The sequence below is a fragment of the Engystomops pustulosus genome, chromosome 3 (genome assembly GCF_040894005.1).
Source record: "Engystomops pustulosus chromosome 3, aEngPut4.maternal, whole genome shotgun sequence".
In the NCBI taxonomy this organism is placed as follows: Eukaryota; Metazoa; Chordata; class Amphibia; order Anura; family Leptodactylidae; genus Engystomops; species Engystomops pustulosus.
The window spans coordinates 117,236,377-117,253,271 of record NC_092413.1 but is presented as its reverse complement, the minus strand read 5'-3'; the positions used below and the strand labels follow the sequence as shown (position 1 = coordinate 117,253,271).

The window sequence follows — 16,895 nt, the reverse complement described above, 5'->3', positions numbered from 1 at the left end:
GTTTCCATACAAATGCATGTGGTTGATAACGAGCACCCACTGCTTTGCATTGTCCTAATGCGAAACCGTGCTGGTTACTGACCCATTTGTTTCTATGGAAATGGCAAACGCCACGTGTGAATGCAACCATAGAAAAGTCCCCAAAAATACTGACCATATGACTGCTTGCCACCACACATGGTTTTGGAAGGTATTCTGATCTTCACATATGCAACATAATGTCCTCCCTTCATTGACCCACTGTGCTCTACTACTCCATAAAGACTGTACAGAACCCGCTTTTCTTCTGAAACATCCTATACAGGTCCAAAAAAAAAAAAAAAAGTTACTTCATGATAAAATTCCCTCCAACTCCTTAATAAAGATGAAAATGCATTTGTTTAGATGTTATCTACAAGTCTTAGATTGTCTACATCTAGTAATTTTCTATCTGTAATGCAATGTGTTACCATCATATACTACACACCTGTGAAAGTGACTCTTATTGTGAGAATTACTTTAGAATGTTAGAAGAATGTTGGCCAAACCCAAATTAAAAATAGAATGTGTCAGGCAGTGGCTTTTTCCCCTTACATATCACTTTTAGAACTCACTTTGATGCCTAAATCGAAGTCAAATTTTGCAGTGCTGTTCTGCTCTTGTGTTTTTGTGACATGTGAGATATGTTTGTTTAGAATTCGATGACCTAGAAGTAAAAAGTTTTAAAAATGATGCTCTTTTCCAGTAAAGTATTTTAAATAGGTAGTGAAATTTAATAATCTTTTACCAAAATATGTAAAAAATATGGTGTCAATCCGTCGCCCTACCAAAGGCTGAATGGTGGAAACCACCAAACTGTTATGCCTAGAAACTTAATCACAAAAGAGAAAAATCAGCAGCACTCCAGATAAACTTCAAAGAAACGATCCTCTTTATTTCATAACCAGTTGTGACAGCGGCGTTTCGACTTTAGACAAAGCCTTTGTCAAGCTTTCTCTGCTTAAGAAAGGCTTTGTCTAAATCTGAAACGTCACTGTCACAACTGGTTATGAAATAAAGAGGATCGTTTCTTTGAAGTTTATCTGGAGTGCTGCTGATTTTCTCTTTTGTATTTGCTGGAGGACTTTCAGCCCGGCCCGATCAGAGAAAACACACACCTTGGACTTTTCTGCAAGTAGAAACATAATCAGATATCCCCAAGTTCCCATTTTTAATAGGACATCAGAACTGTGAACACAACTCAACAGATATAACAGTTTGAAGCCACTGTCATGACGTCTATGCACTTGTACGTACAGGCAGTCCCCAGGTTAGTTTGCTCTTAAGTTGAATTTGTATGTAAGTCGAAACTGTATATTTTATAATTGTAGATCCAGACAAAAAATTTTTTTGCCCCATTGACAATTTACTCTCTTAAATCAGACCAATAAAAGAAGCTGTCTGACAAACATATTGCTGCTTGAGTGAAGGAGTCTAATTAAATAAAGCAATAAGTTAAAGTTAATATAGATAATCTTTGTTTGCCAGTATTTTACAATGGTGAGTTTTTGGGCTAGAATATATTTATTTACACACACTAACTAAATATATGATTTTTTTTACTACAAAAGTTTTGGTTACTAAAGCGCATAATAAAATAACAGTTGTAAATGTAACATGTCGCTATGACGTACCGTACAGGTTACAGCACAAAACGGAGCCAGGTCTAATAGGAAGGGAAAGTCCACATGTCTATTGATTTTACGGAGCGTCAACCCACTCTGCAATAAGAAGAATGTCATCACAGAAACAAGATCAATACCATATTGAGGTTATAGACTATGCTTACGATTACCCCAATGGATATTTGTACGGGCATTGCATGCAGTTATGTACCCCAACATATCCAAAGTGTGTCTCATACCTGACTGAACCTTTTCAAGTGCAAAATGAGATTGGCTGGCAGTGAGGATATTAAGAGCTGTTTTCGGGCATTGGTGTACCAATTGTCTTGCTTCTCTACTAGAAGAGGTGGGGAAAAACGGGTAGATCAAGAATATATTATTGGATATTTCTAAAATTCAAAAATAAAGCTTTAGAAGAGAAACATTTAAACATGTACATTTTCCTATAATCATGGACCCTCTCCCCAAGTAAATTGGCAATTCACACATCACCCCTCTCCTCTCCACAAGGAGCTGCACGGCCATGGCACAAATCCAGGTATTGGCACTCAGCTTGGACACAGTACTGTGAGACACCGCACTGTGCACAATGCACATCTATGGCAGCCGTGGGATAGCTGGCATTTTTGCGTCCGTCTCACAGGTGCCACATATGGAGTGATGTGTTAAGTCAAAGTTTTCTGCTTCTGTATATCCTAACTCGCTATCAAGCATGGATTCCAGTGATCCCTTCTGACGGCTCCTCAGTTGGTCTTGCCCAACTATCTGTATAACTGCACCCACGTGGCAGCTAAATCAGGACTAGGGATGCAAGGTCTTGACAGCAGACCAATATCTTTAAATAAGGTATTGCAACATAAAGCATATTATATAGTTTTATTATTCATATAGCGGAGAACTATCAGTGCTTCTATGCCAGTTTTCTGGCGTAGAAGCACTGAAATAAGCACACATTCATGGGCACTGAAATCTACGCCAGGTGGAGGTGGTGTGGAGGGGCGTGGTCACTGGCAGAGGGGGTGGGCTTTCGTTGGCCGGTTTTTACGCAAAACGACTGGGCCTTTACCGCATAATGTATCCAGCGGTATTAAAGGGTGGCCTTTTATTGCGCGCCAGCATATGACATTTCCCCCCATGGTCGTAACCCCTGGAAACACTCTGAATTACGGCACACATTACCAGTAGAATAAGCCTTCTGTTGTTTCTTCATCCTGTTTTCAGTACAATTCTCACACAGCAGCTTGTTGTTCCCCATTAAAAGCTCAACAGATGTAAACTGGTAGAGACAGGACTGAACGGAGCATTCTTTGGAGCTGGTTACGTAGCCCTGGGAGAGCTTTTGGAAAGCACTTTGTGGGTTCTGGGACACTACACACTTTGCATGAGAACAAGGTGGATTACTTATGCTGTTGACATCTTTACAGGAGACTAAATTTTCTGCTACTGGATTCAGGCTGAGCGTAGTCAAAGAACTGCTGACAACATCAAGGTCAAAGTTATCATTAGTCGATACAGGACTCTCCGAAGTTACATGGTTTTTAGGATTATAAAGTCCTTTCTTTGATTCCCTTTGGACTGATGGATTTTCACATTCAGAAGCCTCACTATCAGCATCTCCACTGCTCTCACCATCTTCTTCACTGCCAGTCTTGACACTTCTAGAAATACATCTCAAATCCTGTACTAAAACACAGCTTGTATCCAGCTCGGACTGTGTACTGTGCTGCTCAGTAATTACGTGACTTGTGCTCTTGTAGGAAGTAGAGCTGCAGGGAATTTGTGGTCCTTCGTTTAACTGATTCTGAAATAAATTACAATAGAATAGTAGTTACAATAGTTAATTTTCGAAAAAATAATTTCCGTATGTGTAACCATGTGGAGGAAGGGGGAAGAACATTTTTACACACTGTAAAGAATGTTTATAGGGAGCACACTTACTAGTCACTGCCAAAGTGATATGCTACAGACAAGACAGAGTGTAAAGCAGGTGAAAACAAAAGAATAAGAAGAAATTCTCTGGCACAATCACCACAGTAACTAAATTATATTTTATTATTGAAAATATATTTTTATTAAACACCTGGAGCGGGTCTTAGAACAATACTCATATTACTTCCTAGTATAAGAAGGCACCATTAAAATGACTGCATTGTGCATTAATATATTGTCCAGTATATTCAGAAGTCAAGAAAAAACAGTCTATGATTGTCATAAACAATAATATTTACTTAAATAGAGGTATTCTATGTCTTCACAGGGCAGTTTTATACCATGCAGCTCTTTAAAAACAAAAGTCGTTCCTAGCAAAGTGAAAATACAAGAATAAGATGAGGTAAAATACAATTTCCAACATGGATAATCCAAGGCCCTGGAGATTCTAAGTTTGTGATGATTTGGGGTATCTCCACAGCAGGAGCACCAGCAAATCAGTTGGTGGATTTTAGTATAACGTGATCGGATAGATCCTTTCAATTTAAGTATAAACCATGTTCCAACTATAACCTGGATGATGTTCCTTCCTTTGTGGAAGATCGAATGAAGCGTTATGGTCAAAACCTTTCATGACAAACCAGGGATACTTACTCATAGATCCAGGTACCGTGACTGTGGTAATCTTCTTATACATGTTATCCATGGCCTCCTTCCTTCCAACTTTTAAAATTATGCTAATAAGCCTGAGGGTCTAGATTAGCCCCTCTGCGATCTGGCTGCACAGACTGTTACACTATCACCTTCCCCCCTGCTCCCTCAGCACTTGTGCAGTGAGCACTTCCTGCTGTAATCTCAGTGCTGAGAGAGCAGGGGGAGACAGTGTAATAGTCTGTAAAGCCATATCACAGAAGGGCTAGGGTAGACTCTCAGACTCATTAGCATAATTTTTAAAGTTGATTTTAGAAGGAAAGAGACCATGGATAACAAATATAAGAAGATTACCACATTAATGGTGCCTTGATCTTTGAGTAAGTGTCCCTGGTTTATCCTAATTTTCATGGTAGATTTCCTTTAAGACAGGCCTCTCCACACAAGGCTTGCGCAAAGTGCTATGGGCAAAGTAACCCGCAGAACTTTAATGCAGGCAGTGCTTTATCAGGCAGGATAGGGGTTGTGGGATCCGTGTGCTGAAGAAAGACTTAAGCCTCACTTCTAAAACCTGCATACATCAGGTAGTCATTCCATATCCCGCGGTTATGCCAAGGGTCTATTATTACAATGCCTCGTAAACAGACTCAGTTTAGTGGCATAAAATCTGGTGACAAACAGTCCCCCTTTAAGGGAATGAAGTATCCTCTCTCACATTCCCTCTTATGTTAAAATCTGTCAGTTTACCAATTAAAATGGTCTCCAAAGTCACCAGCAAAAGTGCTAGTAAGAGTCATTTGGTGCTTCAGATAAGGCACTTTTAGAGGCTGGAAGAAGAGTGTCACTTCAGATGCCTCTATCTTGGGTTCAGATCGTATTAGGCTTTTTGTTTTCTAAGATACAGAACCAGAGACACAGACAGTTAAGAACACAATTAGGAATATGATCTACAGATAAAGATCCAGTTCCACCTATTTATTTCAGTGTCTGTATCTCTGGTTCTGTAGTTCACAGAACCTCAAGCCTGATGTGATGGTTCTATGTACTACAAAGGCACCTGAAGCGACAAATAGAGGAGTTTTAACATAGTAGTTTAAGTGCACACCAGGAACACCGCACAGGCCAAATGTGAACAGTTTTTGCAATCATATATGTTCACATAGATCTGCATCATTCACATTCATAACACAAAGAAATCTCCTTACATTGTTATTCACTGCGGCGTCTGTCCTGTAGATCCTCGCGGGTGAGCCATCATTACAGTAACATGACATATTATCTGGAGTCATTTTTGCTCGGTTTCCTTTTCCACAGATTACAGGTTTGGAAACCTAGATTAACAATATGACAATAATAGAAAAGGTTACACATGAGCTATCATTTCCATGTCTATAATAGTAGATTAGTATGTGAAGCTGAAAGGCAAAAGGGAGGCCTAAAAAAAGAGCTTAATTCACTTTTACATAAAATTGCATCTCTCAGTTGCAGTGCAGCTTTAATTGCTTACAGTGCTTCAAAAATCTATAACTATTTTATTTTTTTTAACATATACAGAGTTCTGTGACAGCTTGTTTTCTGTGTAATAAATTGCACTTCATAGTGATAGTAATGAATATTCCATGTCGTGTACTGTAAAGGGGGAAAAAATCCCAAATGTGCTCAAAATGGTGAAAGAATGCATTTGCCACATTTTCTTGTGGGCTTGGATTTTACAGCTTTCAATGTGCGCCCCAAATGACATGTCTACTTTATTCTTGGGGTTGGTACAATCACAGGGATAACAAATTTGTATAGGTTTTATAATCTTTTCATAAATTTAAAAAAATTAAAACATCCTGTACAAAATGTTTGTTTTTTTTCAATTTGTCATCTTCTGGCGCTAATAACTTTTTCATACTTCGGTGTACAGAGCTGTGGGTGGTGTCATTTTTTGCAACTTTTGATGAAATTTTCAATACTACTATTTTTAGGACTGTACAGTCTTTTGATTGCTTTTTATTGAATTTTTTCATATTTTTCCAAATGGCAAAATAATGTTATTTTCAACAATGGGAATAACGCTATATTTTGATAGATTGGACATTTTAGGACGCGGTAATACCCAAAATGTTTATGATTTTCACTATTTATTTTTATATGAGTTTTAGGGAAAGGGGGGGGGGGATTTGTATTTGCAATTTTTTTTAATATAATTTTTAAAAAGCTTTATTTTTACTATTTTTCAGACCCCCTAGGGTACTTTAACACTATGTTGCCTGATTGATCCTACCATATGGCAGTTTATGGGGATTCAAGACATGAATAAGTTAAAGCCAGACAGCCTCAGGTTTTCGTAAGCAACTGATCATCGTGGTAGCTAATCGCCGCCTTCCGATGACCTCACAGGGGGCAGGGATCGCCCATGCCTCCAGCAGCTTTCTAGGCTTAACACCTGCAATTGGTGCCAGCAATGACCGCAATATGCAGCAAACACCCACCCTGTATGGAGAGGGCTCAGCCATACACCCGCAGTCGGAATGTGATGTAATAGTACGTCACATGTCAGTAAGGGGTTAATGAATCTATACCATTTTTTTGTGCGTCTCCCAACCTTTGTTGGACATACATTGAGCTCTACAGTGTGGAATTATGAGAGTACAAGGATGCAAGGAACATACACCCAACATGCAATGACAATCATGCCACTTGGCTGACTGCACTGCAGGAACCTGGAATTACCTACAAGTAAAGTTGTCTAAATGCATCCCTAGGATTTTTCCCTTGAAAAAGGAAGAGGATATCCAGGCAAGGATTAGAGGAAGAGATAACAATTCTTCATTTTGCAAATATAGAAATAAATTTCAAACAATAAGCACATAAGTTAAAGGGGTCTTCTCAAGACAGATATGTTGATAGGTATCAGAAATGGCGTTTCGCTTCTTCATGTCCACAGTGTGCATATGCGACAGACTAATAAACGTGACTTTCAAACAACGAACAGCCCCTTAGAGGCAACCAGATCGATGCAAACACAAGTAGAACATACAATTACATTGCAGATGTTTCCATGGACTGTAACCCAGTGCTGCATGGCACTAAACACAACACACCAGAAGTAGATGAATGAGAAGCTTTACTCACCCTACCCTCGAAAATTGGAAGAGAAAGATCAATAAATGCTTCTTTCACAGAAGAAATCTATAGGTGAGAAATTACAAACTGTACAATTGTGTTCTCCTGATCACAAATTACTGCTACCTGAGAAGGGTGGGGGACATGTAGGTGGCACTGGGCACTATTACAGTTTTGAGGGACGATGCTCTGGCCACCTCCATTGTGTTATGGCAAAGTAAAATGTTACCTATATAGCCATTTTGTTTGGGAAGGTAAACACTTGACAACTTCACTCTAAAGATAATGATATCTCAGCATTTATATTAATGTTAAAAACTAAATACATTACATCCAACGCCGCAAGCATTATTAGCAACTTGGCTGTCACATTTAGACATAATCCAATTTATCATTGGAAATCATAATGTTTTTATTTCACTATTCATAACATCTGAATTTATGCAGTCATCACCTACACTTATTTAGATACACTTATTTGTCATGCTGAGATGTACTTACATTTTCACATTCTTCACACATGACCGTGCTGGTTAATTCACCCACAAATACTTGGTCAATAAAATTAGCTTTTATGCCTTCTCTTCCATAAGCTACAGATGCAAAAAAAGTGATTTTTAAAGGGGTATTCTTAAGACAAAATTCTTAAATATACTCAGGATGGCAAAATAACACATTCTCTAATTCACTGTTATTAACAAAAATACAGCATTTCACAGATATATATCTCTATCAGTCCTGGTGTTTACAATTACAATCCTTTGATCCAACCATAAATCTTCTGACTATGGTCAGACAATTCCCTCTGGCTTATCTTGCATTGCAGGAGTGCTTCAAACAAGGTGGAGAGGACACAGCAGCAGTTGCTCTACAAACAAGACAGGTCTGGATCCCAGGGGAGGGGGTGACATGGCAGCAGGGCCAGATACAGGTTCAGTAGGCCCCTGGTCGACAGAGCCTTAGTGGGCCCCTTTCCAGTGAACTCATGTGCTGGCATGAAAAACACAGAAACTAAAACACCAAATCATTATAAAACCCTGTAGTACTAATGTATTGCAGGGTACAATCACTGTTAAACTATGCAATCGCCAAGGAAAGGACCACGCAGGTATTTACTATAGACAGGCCTGGTGTCTCAGATCCTATAATGGCCATGACCCCCAAAAAACTGTGCAGAACTGCGATTTCATGGGGAAATCCCCCTGTGGGAATTTAACACCCATGATCGGAGTTGCACAGGGACGTCAGTTGAAAGCTATAGCTGACATTCCGTGTTTCTGGATGCCGGTTCAGCTTTGGTGACAAGCTGAACTGGCGTCGGTTCACTGCATTGCATACTATTACTCCATGCAGCACTAAGTTACAGAAATCCACGCAGTAATAGTACCTCATGGATCACTAAGGGTTAATTATATACAGCCCCTTAAATTTTTAGTATATACAGACCCCCATGGATTAAATATGCTATTGGAAGTGGTATATAGTAAAAATATGAAGGGCTGTATATAAATTATATACATAGTTTTAGTTTATACATGCCGACCTCATAGATAAGTCCATCAGTTTTATGATTCAATGTGGCCAGCAAATAAAGAAAGTTACCTCACCAGCTCATGCAACTCCTGCTTTCCTTTTCTGATGTTGCTTCTGGGCAGGGTACATTTTAAGGCAGAAGTAACTGACAGTAAGGTGCTCGGAGCCGTGTTCCTAAACGCAACAGAAACACGTCCACAAGGGACCCCCTCCCCTGGCTGTGCAGTGGTATCTGCCAGGCTATAGTGGGTTGCTACTTTTGCAGAAGGCATGTACCACCCCCCTTCACTGACAGCCGGCGACAGCACCCGTCCATGGATCTGCGGTGTTATCTGCTGAGCTGCCCAGGTGAGCGCCCGTGGGTACTTCTGGTAGCTGTGGGCCCCAGCTGACTCTGTGTGTGTTATAGGTGGGATAGCAGAGCTGAGTGTGCCATGACTCTGATCTATCTCATTTCTTTTTTTCTATGTGTCAGATACTAGAAGACTGTTCAGAAGCTATATGAAAGTGTAGATAAACCATGCACCCTGATAATCGAAGCACACTGTCAGCACACAGCATCTCAAAGCACTACAGGAACCGTATAGACCCATCAGAGTCCCTGCCCACACTCTGGAACATTACACTGGCCATCACTGAATTATAGGAGCTAAAATAGCAATAAAACTAAGTGAAATTGTAAAGTAAATGGTCAAAAATTATTTCAATTGTGTAAGTATGACTAGGGGAGTAAAACTTTCTATTTTCTATAGGACTCTCTATTTTTAAAGATTGTAAGCTCTTGCAACTCCTATTGTTTCATTTGACAATGTTATTGTTCTTTAATATCTTTTTATCTATATGTTCCCCATGATCTGTAAAGCACTATGGAATATCATGGTGTCATATAATGATAGATAATAATGATAATGTTAGATGCTGTACACCCACACACCACTAGATGGAAGCAAAGCATCACCAGACTGCACTGACACAAGGAAGCCCTGCAGGTAATCATATATTCATGTGGGCAGCATGTAAAGCTTGACATATCAAGTGGTTACTACAGTGAGAAAATAAATGCATGAAAAATTGTAGGAAAATTCTGTCAGCCTGAGGATAAATATATATACATGTTTTATTAGCATGACACAAAGTACCTTTGACTTTCCTCTTTGTATCCTCATCTGCAGTTTTAGCTGTTGGGTTGTTGAAAGCTTTCAGAATACCAGACTGTATTCGCTGTAATATGAGAAGAAGAGGAGACTTATAACACAAAATACAACACTGCATTCATTCTCTCCACTGCCTCCCATTAATGGCTAATTCAGGTAATAGATTGCATGTGCCTTTATATAAATACATACACATAATCTCAATATAAAACACCTATACATAATGGGCCAAAGCTGCAGTAAGGCCCAGTTCACACTTGTGTTATTTTACCTGTGCAGGAGACATATGCAAAAGTATAATGGAAAGATTTGCATCTGTTCAGTGTGCTCAACCATTCCAGATTTTTCTAAAAATAACTGAAGCAAAAACTGAAAAAGAGTGAAATGTGAAGCACGAGAAGTACCACTATTTGCCAGGTTTCACCTTTACCTGGCACCAGAATAGGTGAAGTTTTGTTACCGCAGATCAGGGATATTGTGAATTAAACGGTTTTTAACTACATTTAGCAGGGACACACTGCAGTCTGTCCTCAGTTTAATGTACAAAGAGAACAGCAGCACCTGAAGGGTTAAATGGCTGTATAATATTCCACTGGGTTGCTCCCATCTCTCAGGAGGGAGAGGAGGAATGTACAGTGCCGCCTATTGGTCACATCCTCTTACTGGTGGCTCAGAGAAGCCTCCTGAGTCATTGGCTTGAGCCTGTTATGCCCACGACCCAAGAAATACTGGCTCACACTAGAGTATATGTAGAGATCAATAGGTTGGAAGTGGAGAGTAGGGGAGATGTAGCCACAAAAGCTTTCGTCCGCAAATGGCAAAGCTCATTTGTTTGACACTGAAATGCGGTCCTTTACAATGATATTCTGTAATTCAGTGCAGTATCACACAGAAAACGTTCGAGGCACAATGGGAGACTATACGTAGGACCTTAGATACTCTCACATTTTCCATCACTTATCAAATAACAGACATGTCCATCCCATCATGGTTTGTGTTTATTGTAATCAGTTACAGGTTCATCTATATGAATCTTGCAAGAATCTCTGATGCTGTTTGGAGTCATAAACGCCGTTCATGTTGTAGGAGAAAAAAAAATCTGAAAATGTGGCGGGCCAAGGAAACCTGGTATTGAATCTTATCAATTCAGTTATCAGATATCTGTAACATTGTATATCCTCTTGTATATTCCGCAGCTAATAAAAATTAATGCTCTGGCTGTCACTTTTTGGCTCCATTGAAGATTTTGCAGACACAACTTCCAGCCTGTGCAAAAATCTGAATGTAATTGTAGGTCCTATTGCTACAACATGCAGCAGACATGGACGGCCACCTCTATACATCACAGCGTAATAATAATAATAGTCATTATTATCAGGTGTGGATCCAAACTCCAGGAGCATCACAGATCAGACAGAATCAGACAGGCTCCATACATGTATGCATGTACATGTATCCAAAATTCCCCAATCAATATAAATATGTATAATAATCCCATCGACTTTTTAATGCTACCGGCTTTAATAATTAAAGGGGTATTCCGGGAATATGAATATATGACACAAAAACCCATGATGATATAAATAAATGAATACAACAATACTCAATGTCATTAGTCACAAAATGGAGCTTAAATAGTTTGATTTTATGATTTACAATATTTATGGCCCAAGATCCTTTAGTCCTCAGTAACTCCTCCAACCTCTTATGCTCTTCTCCCAGTGATGATGTCACAGACTGTCCTGCTCTGTTACCATAGTAATGATGTGTAACTGCCATCACCACAACACTGGCCATATTGAATGGACTTCAACCGACTACAGCCAAAACTTAGTGCTGATCACATGACCCTGCCCAGACAGGTGCAGGACATGTGATGTGGACATGTGGCCAGCGGCCATCTTCTGTCCTGTGTATGCTCTGCAACGGATCGTGCAGAGGAAATTAACGGACTGATTAAAGGGCCAGTAGCATTTTAATTCTTCATTACAGTCTATGTCACCAGCATTTTCTGCTAAGGGGAGCAAAATTTTAAATAACAACCAATTACATATTAGCTTATATTTTGAGTGCCCATTTGTATATGAATTATGCTGATTCCTGGAATACCCTTTAACAATACTGCTTCCACTCACTTTTAAAATGATATGAAGTAACATATGGAAAATAGGGCAACTCCAGTGTTGATGCATACATTTTTGAAAAATGAATAGGCAAAAACATTAATGAATAAACATTACAAGCCATGTGCACATGGAGGAGGGCGAGCCATGACGCGTTTTGGAACTAATCCTTAGTCATAGTGGCGTGATAAAGGACTATGGATTAAGGATTAGTTCAGAAACGCGTCATGGTTCTCCCTCCTCCAAGTGCGCATGGCTTTTAAAGTTTTTTCAGTAAATAGATTTTAATGTTTTTTTCCTATTCATTTTTGAAAACTTTTTGCACCAACACTGGAGTTACCCTATTTTGCATATGTTAAATCATCTCGCAGCGGCCCAATTCTTTCCGCTGAATGGTTGATCTACATACGGCATCTTTATTTTTGGTGAGCTGAAACATTTTTTAGATAATTTGTAAACTATCCAAAGCACCAGAGTCCTATTTTAGCTACATACAGGCGGTCCCCTACTTAAGGACACCCAACTTACAGACAACCTATAGTTACAGACAGACCCCTCTGACCTCTGGTGAAGCTCTCTGAATGCTTTACTATAGTCCTAGACTGCAATAATCAGCTGTAAAGTGTCTGTAATGAAGCTTTATTGATAATCCTTGGTCCCATTACAGCAAAAAATGTTTAAACTCCAATTGTCACTGGGGCAAAAATATTTTATGTCTGGATCTACAATTATAAAATATACAGTTTCGACTTGCATACAAATTCAACCTTAGAACAAACCTCCGGACCCTATCTTGTACGTAACCCGGGGACTGCCTGTAAAATGTAAGGAAAAATATGTCTAAGTAATATATCTTTAATACAGATCATAGATAAGAACATAGATAAAAACAAAAAACAAATACAGGCAGTCCCCGGGTTACGTACAAGATAGGGTCCGGAGGTTTGTTCTTAAGTTGAATTTGTATGTAAGTAGAAACTGTATATTTTATAATTGTAGATCCAGACAAAAAAAAATTTAGCCCCAGTGACAATTGAAGTTTAAACATTTTTTGCTATAATGGGAACAAGGATTATCAACAAAGCTTCATTACAGACACTTTACAGCTGATTATTGCAGCCTGGGACTAAAGTAAAGCATTTAGAAAGCTTCACCAGAGGGCACAGGGGTTTGTCTGTAACTATGGGTTGTCTGTAAGTCGGGTGTCCTTAAGTGAACCGTTAAGGGAACCGCCTGTATAAGCAAATAAATGGAGCTACATACAGATGATCGTTTGGTCACCCATAAATCAATAAAATGAGTGACCAAAATGGGTGACCAAAAATTATCCATTGCTTGTATTTGTTTTTTGCTTTTTCTTTTTATCTATGTTCTTATCTATGATCTGTATTAAAGATATATTACTGAGACATGATGTGCTGAACTCTGGTGCTTTGGATACTTTACAAATTTTCCATTTTTTTACTGTTTATTGATACTCTAGACTACCCAATAGCACAGTTTTCAGAAACCATCTTTGGTGGGAGGCGATTGTTGATTAGCCCCAAATATTTCTATTTTTATTATTTTTTTTTAGATTATTTCCATTTTCCTTTTATAAAAGTGAACCTGGCTCACTGCCAGCAAAAGTCACGTGGAGGTCTAATTTACTGTATCATCATCATCATCATCATTATCTCCTCACAGCACTAAAAGCTCTCCCTACTCCCACCCCCATAACTCCATCTACTTTGGCAGGGAGCCAGGTTTGCTTATATATAGTATAAAAAAATTATATGGGAGCCTATCATCAAGGCTGCGTTATAGGATGCGTATTCGGAGCATGTGCCCAGTGGCCCCCAACGCTCTACTCATTACAAAGCTGCACGGTATGCAAACTTGTCTGTCCCACTGGCTGGCCGAGCTGGCTGCCAGTCAAGCTCCAGCCAATCATTGTTTAGGTTTAAGTAAACATCGCCCTGCAGCAGCAGAGCCTGAACTAGCAATGGGAAGTCCGGCTCTTATTAGTGAACTGGCTCATTAGGCTCAGCTCACTAATAAGAGCCGACTCTTGTCTCCTGAATGGCTTCCTAGTAAATGTATAATAGAGAGCCTTAGACCAGTCAATCACCCCTCTCAATCATTTTTTTATCGAGTTAAAGGGGGGCGTTGTTCAGTGAGCCATCAGCTTACTGCAGGGAGCAGACTCCTGTCATTCACACAAAAGAGCCGGCTGTTAGTGCCAGCTCATTCATTCAACGACCCATCACTAGCCTGAACCACATGCCAATACTTCACTTCATGCACAGGCTTCTCACAGTGAGCACAGTAAAAGCAACCTCATCTTACATTACAGCTTATTTTGTAGCCGGGTGAGTTGCACTGCCAAAGAGTTTTTGTATTAAAAAAAAAAAAAAAAGTTTTACAGAAAAATAAGATATGTTATTTGATACCTTTCAATGCCATGTGCTCGGTGACTAGGTACTAGGCACCTGGGAGCGGCTTTAGAGAAGAAGGGGGATCGCTAAGCTTGGTGATAGGCATTTCCATATACAGTATTTTTCGGACTATAAGGCGCATCGTAGTATAAGGTGCACCATCAAATGCCTGCTAAACGCCTAGGTTCATATATATAAGGCGCACCGGATTATAAGGCGCACCTGATTATAAGAATGAATGACCAGCAGGTGGCAGACCTGTGCATAGTTCAAGGCAGCTGTTGTCTTTAACTATGGTTCATATATAAGACGCACTGGACAATAAGGCGCACCTTTGATTTCTGAGAAAATCAAAGGATTTTTTTGTGCGCCTTATAGTTTGAAAAATATGGTATTTGAAAGTGACATATGGAGGAGGGGTTTCCCAAGGGAGGGGGGTAAACTGCTCCTCTACAGCCACTCCCAGGTGACAAGTGCCTAGTCACAGAGCACATGGCAATAAAAGGTACCATATAATATCTTTTTCTATAAAACCTATTGTGGCAGGGTAGCTGCCATTACAGTAGATTTTGGGTATAGAATGAGTATGTTGCTGGATGGATGTGGGAAAGTTGGATGTTTTGCCACTAATGAGGATTCATTTGCATCCAGCTGGAAGTCCTGCATAACTACCTGGTGCAGACTTCCCACAATGGCTCCACCCTGGGGAAGAGACAGGCTACGTCAAAGGCCTGTGGAGCTGTGGCAGTGAACTGACACTGAGTTTTTGGGGGTGCCTGGCAGTAGGCCAGTACCTGGTGAGGTAGGGAACCTCGATGTATAGTTAGTGCCGGAGAGGCTTAGGCTTTATTTTTGCTGTTTTGTTTATTTTGTTTTTACTGCCAAATAAAACTGGCTGCGGTCAGTTATACCCAAGTCGCACAGTGTGGACAGTGACGTTACTTGTGTGCTGGTGATTTGTGCCCATCTACCCCAGGAAATGACGATCCCGGACCTAATCCCTTACACTATTTTTTTATACAAAAACTCCTTGGCAGGGGTCACACACCTGCGTGTAAGTACAGGCGGTCCCCTAATTAAGGACACCCGACTTACAGACAACCCATAGTTACAGACGGACCCCTCTGCCCCATGTGACCTCTGGTGAAGCTCTCTGGATACTTTACTATAGTCCCAGACTGCAATGATCAGCTGTAAGATGTCTGTAATGAAGCTTTATTGATAATTCTTGGTCCAATTACACCAAAAATTTTGAAACTCCAATTGTCACTGGGGCAAAAGAAAAAAAATTGTCTAAAACTTCCATTATAAAATATACAGTTTCGACTAACATACAAATTCAACTTAAGAACAAACCTCCAGACCCTATCTTGTATGTAACCCGGGGACTGCCTGTATGCTTAGAATTCTTGATCCTGGTGGCAGATTTTCTTTAAAGGGAACCTGCCACCAGATTTTCACTAATAAGCCTAATTTCCCATAGCACTATAGTAACTCGTGCCCACACCATTTTAGCTTAAAAAAAAATCCATAGTTCCTATCCCCAGAAAATGAAGTTTTTAAGCCTACCTGACATCCTGCCAGGGTCGGTTATTCATGCCATGCCAGTCACTGTATCGCTCACCTCATGTCCGATCTTCTCAGTTCAGAGGAGAGGATTACTCATCAACATAAGGGGAGGAGGAAATTGCAGCAGACATGAGGCAGATAAACGATGAGAGACACGTTGCCCTTGGAACACCCTGTTCCTTCAGGCATAGTGTCATTTAGGTTTACAAAATTAATTTTCCTGGGATATGAACTATGCATTTTATTTTAAGATAAAAACAGTGTGGGCACAAGTTAGTATAATGCTATGGGAACTTGTTATAAGGCTTATTAGTGAATTTGTTTACAGGTTCCCTTTAATCTGTGATTGTAGTTCTGTGATTTACAGATCCGGAATCACAGATAGTTAATAAAAAATGGGAATTTTTCTCATATATTCTGAAAAAGTCCTGTGAGAAACACATACCTTATGGGAAAAAGCATAAGAGGAGCAAGAAAAAGCCAATGCGGCTAACTAGTCTTGTAAGGAAAGCAATAAGCGAGAAAGATAAGGCGTTTAAGGTGCTAAAACATGAAGGTAGCGATGAGGCATTACAGGATTATAGAGAGAAAAATAAATCCTGTAAAAAGCAGATAAAGGCTGCAAAAATAGAGACTGAGAGAAAAATTGCCAGAGAGAGCAAAAATAATCCCAAATTATTTTTCAAGCATATAAATGATAAGAAACTAAAAACAGAGAGTGTGGGCCCCCTTAGAAATAACATGGGGGTCATGGTGGAAGGGGAT

General features: G+C 39.7%; 1 protein-coding gene and 1 long non-coding RNA gene across 8 annotated transcripts in view; one reads left to right on the top strand and one right to left on the bottom strand.

Annotated features, from left to right (window-relative positions):
• USP45 (ubiquitin specific peptidase 45) overlaps window positions 1-16,895 on the bottom strand; it is a 91,482-nt gene that overhangs the window by 1,640 nt on the left and 72,947 nt on the right. For 3 of the 5 annotated variants that reach the window (XM_072141907.1, XM_072141909.1, XM_072141912.1), the window contains 8 exons: window positions 10,007-10,088; window positions 7,836-7,927; window positions 7,344-7,400; window positions 5,429-5,554; window positions 2,823-3,444; window positions 1,883-1,980; window positions 1,653-1,739; window positions 155-296 (listed from right to left, as the gene is read on the bottom strand). In XM_072141907.1, coding sequence (XP_071998008.1) covers window positions 155-296; window positions 1,653-1,739; window positions 1,883-1,980; window positions 2,823-3,444; window positions 5,429-5,554; window positions 7,344-7,400; window positions 7,836-7,927; window positions 10,007-10,088 — 1,306 coding nt within the window. Of the gene's footprint in view, window positions 1-154; window positions 297-593; window positions 686-1,652; window positions 1,740-1,882; window positions 1,981-2,822; window positions 3,445-5,428; window positions 5,555-7,343; window positions 7,401-7,835; window positions 7,928-10,006; window positions 10,089-16,895 lie in introns of those variants that run through there. The other 2 variants (XM_072141908.1, XM_072141911.1) reach the window with 2 other exon arrangements.
• The window catches only part of LOC140121830 (uncharacterized), a 51,331-nt gene that overhangs the window by 18,419 nt on the left and 16,017 nt on the right, over window positions 1-16,895 (top strand). Inside the window, exon 3 of one of the 3 annotated variants that reach the window (XR_011854191.1) lies at window positions 3,901-3,952. The exons of the other annotated variants lie outside the window; for them this stretch is intronic. This is a non-coding gene — a long non-coding RNA (uncharacterized lncRNA). Of the gene's footprint in view, window positions 1-3,900; window positions 3,953-16,895 lie in introns of those variants that run through there. 3 annotated transcript variants of the gene reach the window in all.